Here is a 23705-nt window from a genome sequence, read left to right as displayed (position 1 = left end):
ATAAATTACGCGGCCGGTGCTGATTGGCTGAGCGTGACCCGGAAGTGAATGTGAGCGATCGGTGCGTGTCAGTCGTGCCGGAATCCGGAGTTCGGTTTGGTTTGTATCGGTGTATTTCGCTTCTGCCTCACGACATGGATACTTTTAGCAAACTGAAACAGTTTGACGCTTATCCCAAAACTCTGGAGGATTTTAGGGTGAAGACATGGGGCGGTGCGACCGGTGAGAGACTTAAATGTGGCGGCGAGCCGCAGCTATTCATTCCACAGCCCGTTAGCCGCTCAGGCTAGCCACCAGGCTAACCGAGGCAATGCTGTCTCCAAACTGCCAAAATGGGTCAAATTACAGGCTTGTGGTGTAAAACACAACTCTGAACCATCACCAAAATGATCCATTTGATTTTCAAAAGCAGGGTTACCTGTTGCTAAACCTGTTAGTGCAGCACAAGCAGTGGTTTGGAGGCATTTCTGTTCCAGAAACTAATCTAAAAACATGCCAACCCGATAATTAATGGGTTAATTAAAGGGTTAATGCTACAGCTATTTTGACTTGGGGGGTTGGAAAGGTCCATCAGGGAAATATTTGCTGGTGATTTTCTGATACAGGAATGAAGTTGAGAACAAACTCCAAAGACAGTGACGATCATTTCCCTTCAAAATGAGGAGAAATGCATATTATTGACTATTCATGATGTAGCATAAAGGCGTGAGCCCACAGCCAACCTCCCATTGGATCAAATCTTGAATATTTGCAAGTGTTTTAGTTGTGGAAGAGATGAAATCCATTCATGTGAAACCGTCGCTGTCTGTGATTTTTATGTAATATAATATAAATCGTGTTGGTTGCACGCGTGTCATAGATGTTCGGTGCTTTCCCAGCGTGCCCATTGAACAACAATCCTGGAAAAGTCCTGTATTTTCTCCCAGAAGATGATTTTTGCGACTGTTTGTGGTGTGTGTCTGCAGTGACCATCATCAGCGGCGTCCTCATGCTGATCCTGTTTGTTTCTGAGCTGCAGTATTATCTCACCAAGGAGGTGAGCTCCTGCCTAGGCCCACATTTCTTCAGGGCCATGAGGCCTGATATCGACAGATTCTTGAAGTTGTGAACATTTTTTAGTGCTCTAACTGTGGCGTTAATAATGTCTACTAAATATGTGCGTCTGCTGCTCGCAGGTTCATCCTGAGCTGTACGTCGACACGTCCCGGGGAGACAAACTGAAGATCAACATCAACATTGTCTTCCCACACATGCCGTGTGTCTGTGCGTAGCGCCGCCGTTGCTGAGAGCCAGCACCCGCGCTCGGCAACGTCTGTCGTGACTCTTTCCGCTGCCGTTTCAGATCTGAGCATCGACGCCATGGACGTGGCCGGTGAGCAGCAGCTGGATGTCGAGCACAACCTTTTCAAGCAGCGGCTGGATAAAAACCTCCAACCTGTGAGCACCGAAGCAGAGAAACACGGTGAATATCCCGAGCGTAGCGTAAAACCGACCTCCTAAAGAACATCTGCTTCAGGCGTGATGCCACACAGCTCCCATGCTTTTATTTTGAAGGCCAGAGCTTGTTAGCTGTGAACGCTTCAGGTAACCAAACCTCAGGAAATATTCAAGAAAGATCGGCTGCTAAAAAACGGGCACAGATGGTAGAATTCTGAGAAGATCGAGGAACATGGTGGCGTTTCGCCACCGCCGGCCACCGACGCTTTAAAAGTCATGAGAGTCGCCATCGTCTAAACTGGAGAAGATGAAGGCGTGGATGTTCCTCAGATTAGATGGATCCACAGTAGGAGCAGAGAACTTTAGACTAGTGGCCATGGGGACCAAGGCTGATGGGACGTTAAGTCCCGAGCTGGGTTATTGGGTTAGCCATCCCATAATTGTGGTTGATGTGTGTTTCTGGTGCAGAACTGGGTGGAGAGGACGATGTCCCCGTATTTGATCCCAGTACGCTGGACCCAGAGAGATGTGAGAGCTGCTACGGGGCAGAGACGGACGACCTCAAGTAAGACATCAGCGCTCCCCTGGCGCCCTCGGTGCCCTCGGTGCCCTCGGTGCCGGCAGGTGCAGACAGACAGATCCAGACACAAGTCTGGATCTGTCTGTCTGCCTTCGTTACACTTTTATTTATTGTGGGTGTTCGTATGTTTGTCCATTAGATGGCGGTGTTACCACAAGTGTTAACGTTCGTTGCTAGTAATGACGGCTAATGTAAGATTAGCCTGTAATAAAGTTCATTTTGTTCCTGGAGAAGCCTTGCACTGAATTCCTACATTTATTGTGCGGTAATCTAATTGTAACATGTATTTGTGACATGTTTTGATGCATTTTTATGATTTATAAAAAAAATTATGTCCGAATTTTTGGGGGCTTGGAACGGATTAGGGCATTTACATGGAAAACGCATCTCTACTTACGTAATTTTCAGGTTAGGAAACAACTTCTGGTATGAATTAAATTCGTAAGTAGAGGTCCCACTGTAGTGATGAGAGACGCAGACCTCAGCATGAGCAGGCAGCACTTAGCTGGTGATCAAATAAGGAGAAGGTTCCGTGTCTAAACCAGGCCGAAGGCCGACATGTGTCACGGCTGGGGCGATTAAATCCACTCGTGAGTCGTCATCAGGACTAGAAAAGAACCCTGATATAACCCGTTTGTTCCTCTGCAGGTGCTGCAACTCCTGCGACGACGTGCGCGAGGCGTACCGGCGGCGAGGCTGGGCCTTCAAAAACGCCGACACTATTGAGCAGTGTAAGAGGGAGGGCTTCACCCAGAAGATGCAGGAGCAGAAGAACGAAGGCTGCCAGGTCTACGGCGTCCTGGAGGTCAACAAGGTGGAGGCAGCCGCTTTGTCTTGTCTGGAGTCCTGAAAAACCCCCCCCAAATCATCCGTTGAGCTGTTTCCTGTTGTTTGATCTTCTGGATCTGCCTTCTCTTCCTTAGGTGGCAGGAAATTTTCACTTTGCTCCAGGGAAAAGTTTCCAGCAGTCTCACGTGCACGGTAAGAGCCACTTTTCCTGCCTCGTTGAAACACATCTCTCTTTATGGGATCCCCAGAAGGGATTTAGCTGCATCGCCATGGAAAACGCCTGAAAACACCAACTTTATTCACCTCTTTGCCCTATTAACAGGTCAAATGTGTGCATATATCATATTTTTAAAAGATTACTTTAATTTTTTTATGTTGAGAGTGTTTTTAGAAGCCAAAATGCTACAGAAAATAAGCGGGACGTGTCTGAAATCCTCCAAATATTCCCCGTTTTGTCCTGTATTGTCTGGTATTGTTCATTACCCGCTTCTCTGCCGCTACAAACATCAACACCACCGGACGAGCTCGACCTCCTCCGCCTTCCCTTTGTGTTGCATGGATTCCCCGCCTGTGTCTCGTCTTGGTGTGGACCCGGAGGAGCAAAGGAACCGCGGCGGCAGCAGCTGGCTCAGTTCAGTCCAGCCAATCCTGGCTAACAGCACCTGAGGTTTACTGAGGTTTCCTGAAACCCAGGACCACATTAGCCTTGGGTCCAACAGGGGAAAGGTGCGGACTGCAGCCAGGCGCTGCAGCGGTGGCTTTGCTCCTCTGCTCTGGTGTGTTCTATGCTGGCGTCACACACCAGCAGCAGAAACCAGAGACGAGCGTCACTGTGGAGGGTTCAGGGCTCCGGGGTGACCAGCACCTTCTGAGCAGTCAGGTGACGGTTTGAAGGCGCGAGCCCCGGCTGACGGAGCGTAGCGTAGCGTAGCGTAGCGCGGGCCTGTTGCTGACGTGCAGTCTCTTCTTGTCTACCACATGCATCACCCCCGTGGCTCGCCTCTCTTCTTTCTGCAGTGCACGCTGTGGAAAGTAAGTGCACCTTTATTTGCAGCTTTACCTGCTCGCGTACCTGTGGCTGACAGCAGTGACTGTGGCCCTGCATGACGTTACACACCAGCGCTGATGCTTCACCCTCATCTGTACAGGCCTCCTGACCTCTGACCTCACACATCTGTTAGGTGTCAGCGCACAGTCCTTTGTGATTGAGGGTTTTAGGGGTCGACGTCCAACAAATCTCGAGTTGTTTAAGGTTTTCTGGCTCAGCTGGCAGATTAGGACTATGCCAAGCTTATATTTACACCTTTCATGAACAGGGTTAGTCTGCATGGTTTACCTGTGCTGGATATTAAAACCTGAGGCTCATAATAAACTAGTAGTAGATTATGGTATGTTTGCCTGGTTGAGGCACAACTTCAGGAAGGTTCTTGTTCTCTAAGAGAACAAGGGGGTTAAAAGTTGGAGCCACGGCTTCATGGAGCTGGATCAAGTGGACTTTAGCCAAGTATAAACTGCTACTGATCCAAATCCCAGCTCTGGATCTCGTCTGGGGGATCCTCTGCCTGACGTGGCCGCAGAGGTTCATCCGGTTCCTGGGGGGCCTGGTTGCTGTCCCTTCATCATCTAGATGTACCTCCCTGTCACTGACATGCTGGAGGAGGACGTTGCAGCAGCAGCAGGTCTGCAGACTCTGCTCAGAGTGAAGCTCTGACCCCTCCACATCTGGTGGGAGCTGCTCCCCTTCTGTGCCCCCTCCACATCTGGTGGGAGCTGCCCCCTTCTGTGACCCCTCCACATCTGGTGGGAGCTGCTCCCCTCCTGTGCCCCCTCCACATCTGGTGGGAGCTGCCCCCTTTCGTGCCCCCTCCACATCTGATGGGAGCTGCTCCCCTCCTGTGACCCCTCCACATCTGTGGGAGCTGCTCCCCTTCTGTGCCCCTCCACATCTGGTGGGAGCTGCTCCCTTCTGTGCCCCCTCCACATCTGTGGGAGCTGCTCCCTTCTGTGCCCCCTCCACATCTGGGGGAGCTGCCCCCTTTCGTGCCCCCTCCACATCTGGTGGAGCTGCTCCCTTCTGTGCCCCCTCCACATCTGGTGGGAGCTGCTCCCCTCCTGTGCCCCCTCCACATCTGGTGGGAGCTGCCCCCTTCTGTGACCCCTCCACATCTGGTGGGAGCTCCTCCCCTCCTGTGCCCCTCCACATCTGGTGGGAGCTGCTCCCTTCTGTGACCCCTCCACATCTGGTGGGAGCTGCCCCCTTCTGTGACCCCTCCACATCTGGTGGGAGCTCCTCCCCTCCTGTGCCCCCTCCACATCTGGTGGGAGCTGCTCCCTTCTGTGACCCCTCCACATCTGGTGGGAGCTGCTCCCCTTCTGTGCCCCCTCCACATCTGGTGGGAGCTGCCCCCTTTCGTGCCCCCTCCACATCTGATGGGAGCTGCTCCCTTCTGTGCCCCCTCCACATCTGGTGGAGCTGCTCCCTTCTGTGACCCCTCCACATCTGGTGGGAGCTGCTCCCTTCTGTGCCCCCTCCACATCTGGTGGGAGCTGCTCCCTTCTGTGACCCCTCCACATCTGGTGGGAGCTGCTCCCCTTCTGTGCCCCCTCCACATCTGATGGGAGCTGCTCCCCTTCTGTGACCCCTCCACATCTGGTGGGAGCTGCTCCCTTCTGTGCCCCCTCCACATCTGGTGGGAGCTGCTCCCCTCCTGTGACCCCTCCACATCTGGTGGGAGCTGCTCCCTTCTGTGACCCCTCCACATCTGGTGGGAGCTGCTCCCCTTCTGTGCCCCCTCCACATCTGGTGGGAGCTGCTCCCCTTCTGTGACCCCTCCACATCTGGTGGGAGCTGCCCCCTCCACATCTGGTGGGAGCTGCTCCTTTGCTCGGCGACACTGCCCCCTACTGGCTGGAGGAGCTGCAGTTCCCCCAGCTGCCTCTGAGAAAAGGCTCAAGGACCCAGACAGCCAGGTTAGATGAGGGGTCTGTGCCCCCCCCAGCTGATGCCTGTCCTGATCTCACCGTTGCTTCCGGACTGAACAGGCTGATGACCCAGAGGTGTGAACGACGTCCCCGTCATGTTTGTGTCGTTACCGGGGAGGAAGTAGCAGGTTTTACAGTAGAACTGCAGAAACCGTCGGATGTCCAAAGCTAACGCGGCATGTTTTGGTTGCAGTTCACGACCTGCAGAGCTTTGGCTTGGACAACGTGAGTGACGCCTTTTTACGCTGGAAAAATGGACGGTGGTGATTGAAGGTGAGCGGAGGAGCTGACGGCTGCCCTTGTTCCTTCTGCAGATCAACATGACCCATCTGATAAGACACCTGTCCTTTGGCCAAGATTACCCAGGACTCATCAACCCGCTGGATGACACCAACATCACAGCACCACAAGGTCAGCCTGGGTCCTGTCGGCTGTGGCGCCACCCACACACACACACACACCCCCACACACACACATTATTATCCCAATTTGATGCAGGTGGTATGAGCAGTGCATTCCTTATTTCTAGCACACAAACCAGAAAGCAAATGCTGGGGTAATGTGACTTTATTGCCAAAGCTAGCCTGTTGGGAGATGGTGCGACAGCGCATTAGCTGTAGCGCTGGCCAGAGTCCCGTGTGTCTGCAGCTCCATGAGGGGCGCTTGTTCCTCAGCAGCGGATGCCCATGCCGATGGCCATGAAAGTACCGAACGTGCCCCCGCTCTGCATCATGGTTTTCCCGACTCCCCCCATCAGTTCTCTGCCTCGCATGCCGATCCTGCAAGCAGAAGGTTTCAGCGTTGGATCAAATGATCCGACTCCACTAGGATGGTGTTGGGAGGCGACAGCTGGACGGGTCCGTACCTCAGACAGGAGAAGGTGCCGAACATGGCTCCTGCAGCCATCCCCACTGCAAACCCCATCATGAAGCCCATCTTGACCCGGTCAAAACAGCTGGGCTGGGTCTGTCCGTAGGGACCCACAGCGACAGGCATCTGGGGATCAAAGCATCAAAGCACAGGAAGGACGTCAGATAGCTGATACAGTATCGCGTTGCCATGGCAATCCTCAAGATTAACACAAGATGGACGCGTTGACCGTCGATATCTCTTCATTTTTACACATTCAAGTGCTGGTTGCTTTGTTTTGTGGCCAATGAGCCTCTTTCTTTACACTTCTACCACAAAGGTACTGGGGTAGCTCCAGTGTTTTTAGGATCTTCTCCATACTCGTGATATTTGTGGTTAAAAAGTGGCTTTATTAGCGACCGTGCACCTAACGTGTACACTTGTACTGAGCATCCACGGACTGGTTTTCCATTGCCCTGTTTATCTCCCAGTCACGGACTAACCAGGTTTTATATTCGCCTGACCAACTTCTGACGTCATTAACCACTGACCGTACGCACGTGAGCCTTAATTACGTCCAAAGCTAAGTTAGCCTAAAGCTACGAAGCGCCTCTGTCGCCACCTCTGGCCACCATTTAACCTTCGCTGTGTATTACGCGTCGATAGTTTAAGCATTTAAATAAGCGACCTCCGTAAGCAAAGAGCAAAACTTGAGACCTTGACAGATAACCGCAGGCTTTCGTCGGAGACATTAGCATAAACCGAGGCCTTCGCGATCTTACCGTGTCAGGGATCGGGTAAATGTCGGGTAAATCCTCTCGGTGGAAACACTTGTCGTGTATTTTAGTGCGGCTGCGTTTAAATCTACGTGCGACTAGCAAACATTCATGGCCGGTTACCGGAAATAGAGGAAGCTGGAGGAAAGAGGGGAGACGGACTGCAGGCGCCCGGGAGCGCTGCCCCCAGCGGACGGCGTCGGAACTGCACGCTAACGAATGTGTCTCCCACAGCATCGATGATGTACCAGTATTTCGTGAAAATCGTCCCCACCATCTATGTGAAGACGGACGGAGAGGTGAGCCTAAATGCCCTTCATCCACCCCGATCTGACCGCTTAACTCAAATCTGCCTACAACTTTATCGTCTCTGTTGCAGGTGTTAAAAACAAACCAGTTTTCAGTGACCAGGCACGAGAAAGTGGCCAACGGTCTGATAGGGGACCAGGGGCTGCCGGGGGTGTTTGTCTTGTATGAGTTGTCGCCTATGATGGTTAAATTCACAGAGAAACACAGGTGAGAGACAAAGACAGAGAATCCCGACATCGCAGAGCCGAACGGCTAAATTAGTGACTTTTACGTAGAATAGGCCTGAATTCCTGTGTCTGTCTTTGCCCAGGTCATTCACGCACTTCTTAACGGGGGTCTGTGCCATCATCGGAGGTGTTTTCACAGGTGAGTGTCGCCCGCGGCCCCGTGAAACTGCACGCAGCGGCGCTAACGTGGTGTTGTCGCGCAGTGGCCGGCCTGATCGACTCGCTCATCTACCACTCGGCCAGAGTCATCCAGAAGAAGATCGAGCTGGGCAAGGCTTCCTAACAGAGCCCGGCACCAGGAGGCCGGGCGTCCCATGCTGGAAGAGCGGCCACAGCGCGGGCGCACAGAGGAGGGCCGTCTGCTGCCCCACTGAGAGACAGACAGGTTTTAATCAGGGTGTTGCTTCCTCTGCTTCTCTGTTGTCTACAAACACTGGGGAGGAACTTCTGGACCCTTTTTGATGAATATATGTTGCCAAAAGGAATGAATCTCAATCGAATACAGACTTTTTGTTTCCAAGCTCCTGCTCCTGGAGACCGTTTACAGTCCAGAGCCAAGCACTCCCCACGACAGGGAGCGGGCTGGAGGCCTCCAGGGGGCTTTTGGGGCGGATCGGGAGCCGCTCACATGGTCACGCCAGTATAGCATTGGGTTTACAGCTGCTCCTGAATAATAACGAGTGGATTTCTGGGTGAGGGGATTATTGAAGCCATTTCTGAGGGTTGATTAATGATGGAGGGATGGGGATGAATGGATGCAGGGTTTTTTCCTCCGGGGGTTTCCGCCTGGCCTCTGGACTGATGTCACACACTCGTCTTTCCCTCTTTTTCCTCTTCCTCTCCCTGGCGTTTGTGTGGAGGGAGGGAGCTCCGTGGCCGGTGTGCCTCCCACAGGCTGCTGCGTTCTGTTCTGGTCGCACCCGGAGCTCAGATTTTACCGAGCCAGTGGACTCCGGAGCAGGTGGTTGAATGAAGGAGGAGATGGAAGCGACGCTGAATCCTGGGGGTCCAGATGAGCCTGGAGCTGGTTGCTGTGCACCAGGCTTTTACCCGACAGTAGCTGGAGACTCATCCGATGGTTATTATAACAAGTCCTTTTCCAGGACGGCCATGTTTGCTGACAGATTCCCTTTAGGGTCTTTTGGGTTTTCAGTCCGGCTTTTTACAAGGTTGTTTGCAGGTCGCCGACCTCTCGTGAGGCGCCTCAACTAATGTGTTTATGGGATGTGATGGTTTTCCTTCTGTCCGTGTCAGCTGGGAGCTTCTGTCAGTGTGTTTCTACCTGGAGGTGTGAGCTTCAGCATCAGGGACCGGGAGGCCACGCTGCCTCGGAGCAGACGCCTACAGCGTCTCCTGGACCCACGCCGGTGCCGCTGCGATGCTTCACAGGTCCTGTAGCACCCAAACACTTTGGTGGCTGCAAGCCAATCTGAGAGTTTCTTAATGACTTTTTAACATCTCGGTCAGAAGCGTCTGTGTGTGAATGCACCTGTGTCTGTGTGTGAGAGATGTATTTATATTTTGATTGTTCATAAACACAAAAATAAACATCAATTAAACTGGTTTGATCTGTCTCGTTGCTTTAATACGTGTCGCCACTGGGGGGCGCTGCCACCCTTTACACCTCAAGAGCCCGGACTTGAGCCTCTGTGTGAGTGTGTGTGTGTGTGTGTGTTTTCCACCCTGATCTCCACAGTGGGGCCTCAGCACGGATCAGGATGCTGATTCTCCAAATCCGAGGTCCCCTAACGTGAATCCAAGATCTCTTCTGCCCTCTTGTGGCGAACTGATGCCAATAAATCCTAAAAATGACCCGGTCACCTGGGTCACCTGGGTTGTGAGTGTCACCTGATCCACCTTTGTGAATGTCTTGTCGTGCGTTTCAACCCAGAGGTTACAATTCCACAGCAAAGTTGATGCTCTACGGAATCTGGCAACGTTCCCGGACCCGTACGTTCCTCTTCCATGGGATCTGAGTTAAGACCGATTTTGTGTGTGATCAACCAACAGAACCTTCCTTTAATACCAACACCATCAGCGCCAGCGTGCAGTGAATCCAGACAGGAAACGGGGACGATTATGTCGGAGCAGCTGAATTTGAGTCACCCGGCCGTCTGAATCAAGTTTATTTAGGAAAACGGGACATTCCAGGCGCACCAAAAAAGATCTCTGGGCATCCGTCTGCTGTTGAATCAGCCTGACTCAGGGGGGGTTGAGCCACTTCCTCAGAGCAAATGAATCACAAAAATGTGGAATTTGCTGGTGCGCTGGCAAATTCCACATGGCTTAAACATGTTTGTTTTGACTCCTGAACACTGGTACAACATTGGACCAACTCCCGCCTGGATCAAACCAATGGATCCGCACCCTCCAGAACCAGGGTCCAGATGGAACCACCCCAGCTATCTCCTGGTAAGAAGGTTCTTACTGGGTTTTCCCTCAGATGACCCCCCCGACTCGGGGGTCATCCCCTCACCCATGACCCTGACAGAGGGACGGGCAGCACCGACACACCTGTGCTGCCTTGCTGGGTGTGAGAGAGGTGGAGAATGAGAACTCTTCCCAGTGCTGTCGGCAGGAGCCCCGGAGGAGCTCCAGATCCCAGTAACGGACCCCAGTCGAGGGTTCACAGCGGCACGCTTGTAAACGGAAAAGCAAGTGTCAACTTTCTGTATGTGTACGTTCTGGTGTCGATGTGTTCCAAATGTTGAGTCAGAGGAGGAACCTTCCGTACGACCCACCCCCTGGAATTCCTCCTCCTGTTTTTTCCGTGCTCCGCACGTGCCGCGTGGATGCCACGTCAGTTGTGACAGGCTGCCGTGTGCTGGGGGGGATCAGCCGGGGGGCGGCGCTGCTCATCTGGACTCGAGGATCCGGAAGGGAGGCTCTCCGCTGGCCACATTCCTGAAACTCCCCCTCACCTGAAAACATTCCACCGAGAAGTAAATACGGGAAAGTGTCCAGTAGCGTTAGCTGACAGGGTGGGAACGCACGCTAACGCGTCCCCACAATGCTACCTTAATCCAGCCAGGATTCCTGAGAAAAACACAAATAATTCCATCAAAATGTTCTTTTCATGGAAGGGCTGGATTGGGATACGCCTCTTCCCGCTGTGGTGCACCTGTAGCACCACAGAGGAAGCTTCCGGTGAATCGGAATCTGCCTGATTCGGGGCTAGGCGGGTTCTGCCTCCCTGCGAAGGCTTCTGCCACGTGTCAGAGTCCGGACTGATGTGGTCTGAGCAGGAAGCTGGTGCTTCCCTTCCCTGCTCACGGTTTTCCGTGCATGTCCGTGAAGAGGTGACCAGACTGGTGGAAGGGATCACCTGTACGTTAACCTCTGGGCAACGCTCATCCAAGTCCAGACAGAAGCCGGACCGCTCCGGGTCCTGCGCCCCCCCCCGGCCTTCCTCTGTGAGCAGGACCGGTGCCAGGTTTCTCCGAGCTGACACACTCAGCCGGATCGCACGGATCGCACCCTCGCAGTGACATAGTAGCACATTTATTCTTGAGCGTGCACGCTGGCGGCTCTGGAATGTGAGGGAGGTGGCAACTGCTCATCCCTCCGACTGCTCGGCTCTACTCAGGCCCTCTCGGACATTATGGAATCTTGAGGAGATACAGATGTTGGAATTGATTCCTCAGGCTTCAGACAGGGAAAAGGGAAATCCACCCTCAGCATTCCGTCGCTGCGTACCCCCCCCCCCAGAAGATCACCCAACCAGGCTCCTGGGGGATGATTAAGGGCTCCGAGTGTGTCGGGTCAGCAGGTTCTTGGGGTGGGTGCCATCGAGTGTGTGTGTGTGTGTGTGTGTGTGTGTGTGTGTGTGTGTGTGTGTGTGTGTGTGTGTGTGTGTGACAGTGACCGTAGTAGTAGAGGGGCGTTGGTGGTATCAACGGTCTTTGGATAAATAGCTACATTTACAAGGACATTCCAGACCACATGTGTCAAACCCACGATCCTGGATCCCAACCTGGCTCTTTCAGCACAGACGTGGCGTCCGTGGCCCAGGTTGGATCCCAACCTGGCTCTGTCAGCACAGACGTGGCGTCGGTGGCTCAGTTGGATCCCAACCTGGCTCTGTCAGCACAGACGGGCGTCGGTGGCTCAGGTCGGATCCCAACCTGGCTCTGTCAGCACAGACGTGGCGTCCGTGGCTCAGGTCGGATCCCAACCTGGCTCTGTCAGCACAGACGTGGCGTCGGTGGCTCAGGTCGGATCCCAACCTGGCTCTGTCAGCACAGACGTCGTCGGTGGCTCAGGTCGGATCCCAACCTGGCTCTGTCAGCACAGACGTGGCGTCCGTGGCTCAGGTTGGATCCCAACCTGGTTCTTTCAGCACAGACGTCGCGTCCGTCGCTCAGGTTGGATCCCAACCTGGCTCTTTCAGCACAGACGTGGCGTCCGTGGCTCAGGTTGGATCCCAACCTGGCTCTGTCAGCACAGACGTGGCGTCCGTGGCTCAGGTTGGATCCCAACCTGGCTCTGTCAGCACAGACGTGGCGTCCGTCGCTCAGGTTGGATCCCAACCTGGCTCTGTCAGCACAGACGTGGCGTCGGTGGCTCAGGTTGGATCCCAACCTGGCTCTTTCAGCACAGACGTGGCGTCGGTGGCTCAGGTTGGATCCCAACCTGGCTCTGTCAGCACAGACGTGGCGTCGGTGGCTCAGGTTGGATCCCAACCTGGCTCTGTCAGCACAGACGTGGCGTCGGTGGCTCAGGTTGGATCCCAACCTGGCTCTTTCAGCACAGACGTGCGTCCGTGGCCCAGGTTGGATCCCAACCTGGCTCTGTCAGCACAGACGTGGCGTCGGTGGCTCAGGTTGGATCCCAACCTGGCTCTGTCAGCACAGACGTGGCGTCGGTGGCTCAGGTTGGATCCCAACCTGGCTCTGTCAGCACAGACGTGGCGTCGGTGGCTCAGGTTGGATCCCAACCTGGCTCTGTCAGCACAGACGTGGCGTCGGTGGCTCAGGTTGGATCCCAACCTGGCTCTGTCAGCACAGACGTGGCGTCGGTGGCTCAGGTTGGATCCCAACCTGGCTCTGTCAGCACAGACGTGGCGTCCGTGGCTCAGGTTGGATCCCAACCTGGCTCTGTCAGCACAGACGTGGCGTCGGTGGCTCAGGTTGGATCCCAACCTGGCTCTGTCAGCACAGACGTGGCGTCGGTGGCTCAGGTTGGATCCCAACCTGGCTCTGTCAGCACAGACGTGGCGTCGGTGGCTCAGGTTGGATCCCAACCTGGCTCTGTCAGCACAGACGTGGCGTCGTGGCTCAGGTTGGATCCCAACCTGGCTCTGTCAGCACAGACGTCGCGTCCGTCGCTCAGGTTGGATCCCAACCTGGCTCTGTCAGCACAGACGTGGCGTCGGTGGCTCAGGTTGGATCCCAACCTGGCTCTTTCAGCACAGACGTGGCGTCGGTGGCTCAGGTTGGATCCAACCTGGCTCTGTCAGCACAGACGGCTCCTCGCTGCCGTTTCCCTCCGCTCTTTTTTCCTGTCCTAAATATAAAGTCCTCTGGAAGCACCGCTCCACCACAACAACCTTGATATCCCACTCCCCCCTCCTCGGCCTCATTCCTTATGTTCCTAGAACATCCACAGTTTCAGTTTCAGGGAACTTCAGGAACGCCGGGACCCTGCCAGCTCCAGACTGTGGTGGGGCCTCAGCTGACGCCCTGTTCTCCCCCACCGTCCACATGTTGCTCACATGTGAGGGCTCCTGTCCGTCCGGCCGCCTGATTGGTTCCCTGCCGGCTGCTCGCTCGGCTCATTGGCTGGAAGCAGCAGCCTGTAGCAGCAGCGTTTACTCAGAGGGAGAGAGGAACACACACACACACACACACACACACACACACACACACACACACACACACACACACAACTTTAGAACAATATAAATGATTTCATAATGATGATAGTTATGATTCCACATTGCTACAATAATGACAGACTGTAACACAATTCTTGGTTCTTTGGCCACATTCAGGCAAACACACACACACGCGCACACACACACACACACACACACACACACACACACACACACTCAAACTGGAACTAAAGGTTCCCGGAACTGGGAAATTTGAATTTCCTGCCGGCTTTGACCCAGAATAACGTGGCGAAGGAGCAGAAAGAGCCAACACGTGATGTGTGGCGCGGAGGAATCTGCGGGGGTTTAACAGAGACGGTGTGTGTTCTTCAACGCACAACACACACGGAAGAGCTACACAGAAGGGACGCGAGGTGAAGCTAGTCGCTGACGACGCCAAGACGAGAGACCTGCCGCTGCACCCGTGACCTCCGACCCGTGACCTCTGACCCGACCTGCTCGTCTCTGCAGGGACAAAGAGTGTAGAGTTGTGTGTGTGTGTGTGTGTGTTTAAACGTGAAGCGTCAGTGTTCTAGCTGCTCTGTGGTCGAGCAGAAAGAGGAAGAGAGAATGTGGCGGTGGAGAGGCCTCTTCCTGCTCCGTCCTGGTCCAGAGACATGAATGAGCAGATGTGCTGGAGACCCACGTGCACGAGTTCAGTCCGCTTGCTGTCCTTTCCTCCATTTCAACCACGTTGTCACAGTTTGTGTGTGTGTGTGTGTGTGTGTGTGTGTGTGTGTGTGTGTGTGTGTGTGTGTGTGTGTGTGTGTGTGTGTGTGCCTTGTTTGTCATGAGACCCGCGACTGATAAATGAATCAAGGCCAACTATCAGTGGAGAACAGAAGGATGCTGTTCATCTCCACTGTTATCTGCAACAACACACACACACACACACCACACACACACACACCACACACACACACACACACACACACACACACACACGCCATCTATTAACAGATGAAGTCACTCGAGGTTGTTGTGAATAACGTTGGCTTGGTTTACAGCTGCAGTCATGGTCCAACAACGCACCAGCTCCATTTAGAGCTCAAGGCTGTACAACAAACAAGCCTGAAGAGTTCTGAAGGGTTCTGGAGGGGTCTGGGGGGGTCTGGAGGGGTCTGGGGGGGTCTGGGGGGGGTCTGAAGGGGTCTGGAGGGGTCTGGGGGGTCTAAAGGGGTGTGGAGGGGTCTGAAGGGGTCTGGAGGGGTCTGGAGGGGTCTGAAGGGGTCTGGAGGGGTCTGGAGGGGTCTCGGGGGGTCTGGAGGGGTCTGGAGGAGTCTAAAGGGGTCTGAAGGGGTCTGGAGGGGTCTGGAGGGGTCTTGAGGGGTCTGGAGGGGTCTTGAGGGGTCTCGGGGGGTTTGGAGGGGTCTGGAGGGGTCTGGGGGGTCTAAAGGGGTGTGGAGGGGTCTGAAGGGGTGTGGAGGGGTCTGAAGGGGTGTGGAGGGATCTGCAGGGGTCTGAAGGGGTCTTGAGGCGTTTGAAGGGGTCTGGAGGGGTCTGGAGGGGTCTGGAGGGGTCTAGAGGGGTCTTGAGGGGTCTGAAGGGGTCTGGAGGGGTCTAAAGAGGTCTTAAGGGGTCTGAAGGGGTCTTGAGGGGTCTGAAGGGGTCCAGTGTTTGTTTCAACTGATGACCATCGACCTTTAGATTACGCGTCCTTCTCTTACATCCTAAGGTCACGTCTTTGAGGAAGCGATAATTAAATGTGTGAATTTTGGTATAACCGCACTGTTAACGTCTCAAATACAAATACATTCCACTTCCTGTGGCTCTACAAGCTCAGTGTAAGCAGCTTCCTGTTCCGGTGGGGGGCCAAGTCTCTTCTGAGAGCGGAAGTGGAGGATGTGGCCAACAAAAAGGGTCAGCAAACGAGGCTGATCAATAACCTCCAGTTCCTCAATGCAAGTTCTCTCCCTGGGAACCGTAGCCAGCCCAGTAGGCAGGGTCTTCATAAGGAGGCGGTCCGAAGCCTGGTGCAATGTTGACTCTTTTATCATCATAATCTTAACAGAAGAGCTAGAAATCATGCTACAATATATGGTTTACCACAGCGGGAAGGGCATCAATTTGATTGAAACACTTGTCCTTTGGATAAAAACTTGTAGTTTGTCCCTTTTTGTTCCTTGAGTGTTCTTAGGTGATTGCTGGTTCCTCTGAACGCCCATGAGAGACCTCCCGGTGAGCCTGTTTCTGCTCTCACCTGCAGCTCCATCTAGTCTACCACACAGCTCAGAAACATCTGCACCTCCTTGTTAGACCAGGGTGTCTCCTTAGTATTTAGTCGGTAGAATACATAAATACACACCGTCACTGTTGTGGGCTTATAAAAATGGCAGGTTGAAGTTTTCTGACACATCAGTGATGTCATGTCAATAACCTGGCAAATCACCACACACACACGCTGGCACACACACACACACACACACACACACACTGGCACACAGCAGGAGAAAGTGCAACAGGATGTGCTATTATGTGTTCCTGGCAAAGCTCTGTGGTAACTCCCTTTGATGACTACTACCAGGCACCACACACACACACACACACACACACACACACACACACGTGCACCACATGAGGGCCGGTCCTAGAAGAATGCTCCAGGCATTTCCTCCCTCTTGCAGCAGCTGGTTAAGTAAAGTAAGACAAATGGATGTGTCCATTAAAGACCATGAAGAACACACCCTGAAACCACTTAAACCATTTAATACCCAGCTGCTGGGTCTTCCAGCTGTTTTGTGTTTGGGGTTTCTTGTGTTTATAACAGATTTATTATTTTGGGAGAACCAGAGTGAAAGCACTGTAGCTTCAGTCCTTGCTATGGTTGGGAAGAACATTTATTTATTTAACCCTAACCCTAACCCTAAGGATGTGAATATTTTTTACTGTACTACTATCAATAGCAGCTCATCTACAACTAAAAACTTATGAAAGACGGTAAATATATTTTTCAGTGACCATTAAATCTGTAACATGTGGAAAGTATTAAATGACATATTCTGGAACTTATAAATCTATGAATGACACTGGGTTCTTAGGTGAGGCAAAGATTCCATGAAATGGGAGGTAACCAGAGCATCTCTTTATCTTAGAAACATAATCCTGGGCCTCAACTGTAAATTGCACTTGTGCGTGTTTATACCTATGACAAATACTACAACCTTAGTATTTCACTTTAATGAGACCAAGAAGAGAGCTTTGGGACGACAGAATGAATGATTGAGTCAGGATTTAACAGTGAGTCAGCCAGCTTTAGTATTCAGCACCGACACCAGGCCAGGCAGTCACTCTGCCAGTTGGCCTGTAGGTGGCACATTAACCCAGTTATTCTGCTCCAAATTCCCCTGCTCTCCTTCTTTCTTTGTGTGGTTAGACAGCTAGTGCTGAAAGACCCCACTGTCCTCATGTGTCGCCGACCGGATGCTGACTAAAACTCAGCGTTGCCCAGTCTGCTCTCTGTTTTTTAATCTTTTTGGTGTTTTGTGGACTGGTTTGTAACTGTAGACCAAAATACAAGAATGATGCTTTTAAAACGTTTTTTTTTTTTTCGTTTCTTCTTTAATTTATTTAAAAAAACGTCTCAATGCAGCTTTTGCAAAGGTGGTGGAGTTCATTCTTTTATTAAACTTGCTTAACATTAAGTAATCTATAGATAAGGAAGAACAATCAACCGGCTGCTTCCCTTATTTTTGAACAAATGAACACTGCGATGGTCAAATATTAAAGAAAGCAGCAGCATGATGTAAGTGGACGCAAACCCTTTGGTATGGAGACCCCGGGCTCCGGTTACAGGATGCCTTGCTGGGAACTCACGTGAATCCAAGACCCCGCGAGCTACCATTGGCCCCCGCCCCTGCACGTGTCTCGACGAATCGCGGGCCGTTACGTAACGTGCAATGCAGAAAGAGAAAGGAAGGGACGGACGGACGGACGGACGGACGGAGGAATGTGCGGCGGGGATCAAGGAGTGCCTTCATTCATCTTTCTAGGATTTCTGCTGCTAATGCGCGTACACGAGGACCTTTGCACATTAGTCTTTGGGGATTCTTCTTCTCTCCACAGTTACTATTATTAAACACAAAGTCCCGATGCACACGTCTATCCATCCATCCATCCATCTATCTATCCATCTATCTATGAATCTATTACACTCGTCCATAATGTGTATAAAATAGAAGTACAGTCGTTTCATCATAACCAAAAATGTTTAAATCCCTCCCACGTCGTTTTGCTTTAACCGACGCGACAGACAGGCAGTGAGACACCCGGCATCTCCTCGCGAGTCCACGTGCGCTGTGTCCCAACTTTTACCCGCCACAATTTTCCTGGAATCTCGGCCCACTGTGGTATCACTCCGCCGGTCGAGAAATAGACCCAATCGCGAAGCAAAATTAGCAATGCCCGCCGTTGCTTGTTATTTCCCGCCCGCTCGTTTTGGCAAAGGGGCGATGGACGGCGTTTAAAAGTCATTTGGCTGATGTTCGCCGATGCCGGGTGACGGTTCAGTAGTTTTGGCGCGGTTTTCTCCGCGGCGGACGCGCACGCCGACGGCAGCCATATAAGAGCGACGGCCACACCTACTTCGTGCATGGATTGCGCAGCAGCGAGGAGGCAGCCCTGCTGGATTATACATCATGATTCTTTGCTTTGCGTTTTTAGATAGACGCTTGTATGTCAGCAGATAACAACACTTTCTTCCATCCATCGGAAGCCTTCGTCCCCTCTTCTTGATATTTCCGCGCTTTGCCTTATTTTGAAGCCCCCGTCCTCTGGAGGGAGGATCTAAGGTAAGGCATGACGGAAAACCGTGTTTAACTTTCACACCTTGGAGTAAATGTAACTCTCTTTGAGGGGGAAGCCTGTCCCCGTTCTTCTGGTGGTCATTGTGCTTTCTGCGTGGGCTTGTCCTCGTTGACATCCAGGAATGCCGGTTTCACGTGTGCTTCTGGTGTTGCTCAACCCCGGCAGGGCTTTAATGGAGTTGAGCTCCAGCGGGTTCAAAGCCCCCGGTGGTGAGGGCATGTTTTAGATGCCCCCCTTCCTCTACGTAAGCGTGAAGGATGCACTTTGTGACTATAGTGTGTTTTATTTTAGTGTCTCTTGTGTTGAGCGGGGACAGTGTCTCCACAGGTACTAGTCTTGGCTGGTTGAGTCTTTAGGACTAGTCAGCAGTGGAGTTGATCAGCCTGTGTGCTCCATTGTTGCCCCGCGCTAGAGCTCTCATTCATGCATGTGCTTCTTTAGTTGTTGGCAAATAATATATTTCTTATTTTGTACATTTCGTTGCTGGTTATTGTAAAAAAAAAAAAATTAAAAAAATAATAATAATAAAAAATAATAATAAGCGAGTAAAAAGATTTAAGTTCCTCTAAGCGCTGCTTGCGGGACAGGCGAGGTGGTCTCGCCGCACCCCCATTCACTTTTTGGTGATGAAGGCTGAGGCCATGAAGAGGTGCTGACTTGCTCACCATGTTTCCCAGCTGTTCTGTGATGTCATGAGGGGGCAGGAGGAAGAGCGGGGGGTAGGAAGGACGGTGATTTACAGGCAGCCAGGCGGCGCAGACTCGGTTCAGGGGTGACGAGCTTCTGGTCGGGGTCTCATCTAGAGACTCGCAAACTTTGCTTGTCCTGGCCAATATAAGTGTCTCCCTTGCGGGAAAGACTTTGGAACGTGTTAACTTCTTTTGTCGCTTTAGCTGCACCATCTTTTTTCATTCACTAAATTTATTCTGTGTTTTTTTTTTTAATTCTCTCTAGATTCTTCAACATGTTGCAAAACTTTAGTCAATCGCAAAATTGGCTTTTTTCTGAGCCACTGTTCTTTGATGACGAGATCTACGAGTCTATGAGTTTAATGGACTTCCAGTCACTGCCAACACCCCCACAGTCCCCCCCAATGAAGGCTGGGGCTGCTGGCAGCAATCCTTTATCAAAAGAGGACCAACTGAGCTACGTCTCCAACATTTTATTGGAAGACCAAGACATGCAGCTCAACTGGACCTGTGACTTCTTCCAGCCGGAGGGGAAAGAGAAGGATGAGCTCAGTGACCCCTGCTCCCCTGAGGAGGACAGCAGTGAGGAATGCCTGTGGCAGTGCCTGGCAGGTGACAGAACTCTGGAAGAGAAGCTGGTGCTTGGCTCCAGCCCACTATTACCTGAAATGAACACCGGCATCTTTGAGGGGATGGCTGACTCCATGCTGGACTGTCAAAGTCTGATGAACACCCAGGAGCAGCCCAGCGAGGCTACGTCGGACTATGGATCAACTGGTGGCGAGCTGTCCACGTACTCATCCAGTGACTCTGGTGAGTTTAAGTTTAATTCTCAGTCTTTGCTTGTATAATGTTCAAATCTGCAGGTTCTTTGTCATGCTGGTCCCATCGTGGTTACATATTTGTGGGAACTCCTTTCTCACAACTGCTTCACTGGCATTTTAATTGATAATCCACTGTTAATGTTTAGTGGCACCTAGCCCAAATTGTTCTTTGCACTCGGCTTATCTGTACACCGCCTGCATGCTTGCAAGGTGCCGCGGCCTCGCACCGTTCTTGAACTGTGGGTGGGATATTAACTTGACTGACAGGTCTGCAGGATCAGGTTTGAAGGAAGAGGGCGTGACCAGAGCATTTGCACTTTGACAGGGAGGATATTTTGTTATGTTTAAAAAAGAAAAGCTGTCTAACTCCCCTACTCCCCTACAGAGGAAGAAATTGATGTGGTGACGGTGGTGCGCTGCCCCTCGAGTCCCTGCCCGCTTCCCTCCGCGGCCGACCTGCGCGTCCATCGGCAAAAGCTGGAAGAGGAGCAGCGAGCTCTGGAGCGTCACAACATTGAGATCCAGCTGCAGCACAACTATGCCGCGCCCCGTCCGGCGTCGCCCCCTCCGTCAAACGTGTGCAGCAAACGGCCAAGGGGGGGCGACAGCTCATCGCGCTTCTCCGCTTCTGTGCGCAGCTCGGCCGCGTTGTCGTCGCGATTCCATCACCACTCTTCTATGGAAACCGAGGATGAGGAGGAACGTCGGCGTACGCACAATGTGATGGAGCGACAACGGCGCAACGAACTCAAGAACTGCTTTACCCGTCTCCGCGACATCGTGCCAGAGCTGTGTCACAACGACAAGGCTTCCAAAGTGGTGATACTGAAGAAGGCGCGCGACTACATCTATGGCCTGGAGGACAAGGCTCACATACTGGAAACTAAAAGGAACAAACTCCGAGTGAAACAACAGGACCTGAAAGCCAGACTCGAGCAGCTGCGCTCTTGATGGACCAGGGGACATTTGCAAGGAACTTTTAGGTCTTATAAAGAAAATATGGGTTCCGAGAGGGTGGATAAAGCAGGACTCGGCGTGTAACGAGGTTGGGAGAGCATACGAAGAGTTGCCATGTGGGACAACTGCAAAATTTGACATTTCAATGACTTTCTGGATTGTTGGACTTATCCTGGACTGACACAAAACAAACACTGCCTCAGAACTGAGTCTTTGGGCTGAATGTCCATCGAAAACCACGATTCCTGCAAACCAAATGACAACGAACGACCTGTTGGATCAAATAACCAAAAGCCTCAACCTGGTAGTTAAAAATTGCAGAGGGTGTTGTCGGCACGCGACGTTCCTTTTTGAAGTTCTCGCATTGAGTTTTCCTGTGTTGTTCCAGTCGTGTTTGACCTCGGCCTGTGCCATGGTGCCCTTTGGGCAGCAGAGGTGTTTAGAACCCTCAACCCCAGTTTGGTTCACCAGGCCACCCACGTCACTGGTTAAATTACCCATCATAACTGTACAAACATGGATTAAAGGTCTACGGCTGCCAAATCAAATAGCATTCGAGCTATTGAGGTGGCTGAACTCTGCATGTTGCTGCAACAGACCAGCTAAAAGGCAGCAAGAGCTGCATGTCCCCGATCATCACGGTGTCATCTAAATGACTGTTCTTGTTTTCAGTTTTCTCCATTGTATTTTGTATGTATATAGAGGAGCGACTTAAGACTTCCTACAACAGGTTGCTGTTTTTATTAGCGCGTACATTCTGTTCGGATGCCATTCAAGTTGCTCTCACTGATTACGACTGCAGCCCCGTTTCTAATTCACCTGCATTCAAGGTTATCGGTCATGTAAAATCAGTCCATTTGTAATGGTTTATACTCTGATCAATCAGGGTTACTGACCACAATTCAAGCCAGTGGGGGTTGTTTTCTCGTTAAGAACGAAGGTGTTCTGCACCTTTTTTCCTTGGTGTTGGTTCAATCACATCTTTTGCTGAACGTGTGCTTTGGGCTGGATCTGAAGTTTGAAATATCTATTCATTGGAATGTCATTTTACTCTTATGGCCAATTTTATCATTAATGTGCTGTTTGTAATTGAATGTGAATCTGTAAAAATTGGATTTTTTTTTTTTTTTAAATTATCCTGTCTTTTTTAATTGTCTTTAAGTGTCTGCTTAAATGCATTTTATCCTTATTTTTATTATGAACATTTCTGCCTCCAGTCTGAGAATACTTGAACAGACCGTGGTAGGAGAATTAATGGGCGTGTGTTTGTGGGTTTTTTAACTTTTCTTTTTCAGTAAAACCAATTTTGCCTCAAAATGTTTTCTGTTCAGGAAAAGCTTTTGGTTTGTGGGTTTTTTATGGAAATTCTTGCTGCTTCCTGGTTCGATAAAGCTTCTAAAGTTTAAGAGGTTTTTACAGGTCAGCAAGAAACCTTTTTCATGGCATGATACAACCTACCTCCCTGAACTTGACCGCTTCACCATTCTTACTTTTGGTTAATCAAAATATTTTTTCTGGTTTTTAAATATTGTACAGTTTTTTTTTTGTTTTTTTTTAAAAGAAAATGTTAATATTTTTGTTACTGTATCATAAATTATTTTTTCATTTGGAGATTTTAAACAACTGTTCTTTACAAGCAGCACTTTTTCAAAATAAATATTGGTTTAATTAAAAAAGAATTAAGATTCAGGAAGCCTCTTGTTCAATTATGTGCATATCCAAAGTAGCTTTCTTTGTCAAGTGGACGTGTTTCTTCTGTGAAGACGTTTCGCCTTCTATCCAGAAGGCTTCTTCAGTTCTGAACTCGCTGGGGAAAAACCGCTGGTTTGAGAGGGGTGTCAAGGAAGCTATCCATGTCAAATTGGAAAAACCATCCTCAAACAGAGGTGGTGGCCTGAGGCACTTCCTGTCACCCACATACAATGCAGTCCTCCACTCCTTCCAACAGCAAAACAAACATTCACACCATTCCAGGAGACCCAGTGACTCACCACCATGTGATCCAGCAGACAAAGGGGAGACACCTCAACAGAAACTAGGTGAACGACCCGACCAGCGACCCTGCTAACGACTCTCAGGTGACCACCCAGATCATTAGCATGCTAATGGTCCACAGGGGCTATATATTTTCAAGCTCTCTCCCCAGCGATTTCAGAACTGAAGAAGCCTTCTGGATAGAAGTGAAACGTCTTCAAGAGAAGAAACCCAGTCCAGTTGACAGAAAACTACCTTGGATAACGATGACCTGGATGATTGAGACTCTACAGACATTACGCGCATACTCACAAAGCCACCGAGTTACACATTTCCTCAGGGCGGCAGAGAACCGTGAAGATGACAAGTGGCGCACGTGAGTTGACTAAAGGCCAATCGCACAACCTAATGCTCTTGTTTTTATTTTCATATATTTCCCTTAACTCATGCAAAGTACTTTCATACTGTTAAACTATAAAAGATCACAACCTAAAAGCCATCTCCCTGCTGATACCTTGGAAGATCTCAAGGAGCATAAAATTGAAAGGCTGGTTTCCCCCAGGTGCTCAATGACGCCTCGGTCTTCATTTTTAATGTTTCCAGTGGAGAAGTTGGGGACCTCCTGGTATGTTTA

At 51.3% G+C, this 23705-nt stretch overlaps 3 protein-coding genes across 4 annotated transcripts; 2 read left to right on the top strand and 1 right to left on the bottom strand.

The window, feature by feature from the left end:
- Positions 1 to 44: 44 nt before the first annotated feature.
- ergic3 (ERGIC and golgi 3) lies at positions 45 to 9512 on the top strand. Of its 2 annotated transcripts, XM_057030524.1 has the most exons (14): positions 45 to 222; positions 966 to 1036; positions 1176 to 1263; positions 1343 to 1462; positions 1906 to 2002; positions 2666 to 2831; positions 2941 to 2998; positions 3824 to 3838; positions 5982 to 6013; positions 6103 to 6199; positions 7648 to 7712; positions 7793 to 7929; positions 8033 to 8088; positions 8153 to 9512. In XM_057030524.1, the coding sequence occupies exons 1-14, from the start codon at positions 135 to 137 to the stop codon at positions 8230 to 8232; spliced, it is 1170 nt and encodes a 389-aa protein (XP_056886504.1). In that variant the 5' UTR covers positions 45 to 134; the 3' UTR covers positions 8233 to 9512. The 2 variants fall into 2 exon arrangements, with proteins under 2 accessions (XP_056886504.1, XP_056886505.1); XM_057030525.1 differs by lacking the exon at positions 3824 to 3838.
- On the bottom strand, positions 6338 to 7580 carry romo1 (reactive oxygen species modulator 1). Its single transcript, XM_057030526.1, has 3 exons — positions 7420 to 7580; positions 6654 to 6784; positions 6338 to 6567 (listed from the first exon to the last, which is right to left on the bottom strand). The coding sequence occupies exons 2-3, from the start codon at positions 6782 to 6784 to the stop codon at positions 6459 to 6461; spliced, it is 240 nt and encodes a 79-aa protein (XP_056886506.1). The 5' UTR covers positions 7420 to 7580; the 3' UTR covers positions 6338 to 6458.
- An 8763-nt stretch (positions 9513 to 18275) lies between the features above and the next one.
- On the top strand, positions 18276 to 22786 carry mych (myelocytomatosis oncogene homolog). Its single transcript, XM_057030611.1, has 3 exons — positions 18276 to 18611; positions 19582 to 20129; positions 20526 to 22786. Exons 2-3 carry the CDS (start codon positions 19592 to 19594, stop codon positions 21089 to 21091), a joined length of 1104 nt encoding a protein of 367 aa, XP_056886591.1. The 5' UTR covers positions 18276 to 18611; positions 19582 to 19591; the 3' UTR covers positions 21092 to 22786.
- The last annotated feature ends 919 nt before the right edge of the window (positions 22787 to 23705 follow it).

This window comes from Takifugu flavidus, chromosome 4, assembly GCF_003711565.1.
Source record: "Takifugu flavidus isolate HTHZ2018 chromosome 4, ASM371156v2, whole genome shotgun sequence".
NCBI classification, from domain to species: Eukaryota; Metazoa; Chordata; class Actinopteri; order Tetraodontiformes; family Tetraodontidae; genus Takifugu; species Takifugu flavidus.
Note: the sequence above shows the minus strand (reverse complement) of the source record. Positions and strands in the feature narration are given on the sequence as shown.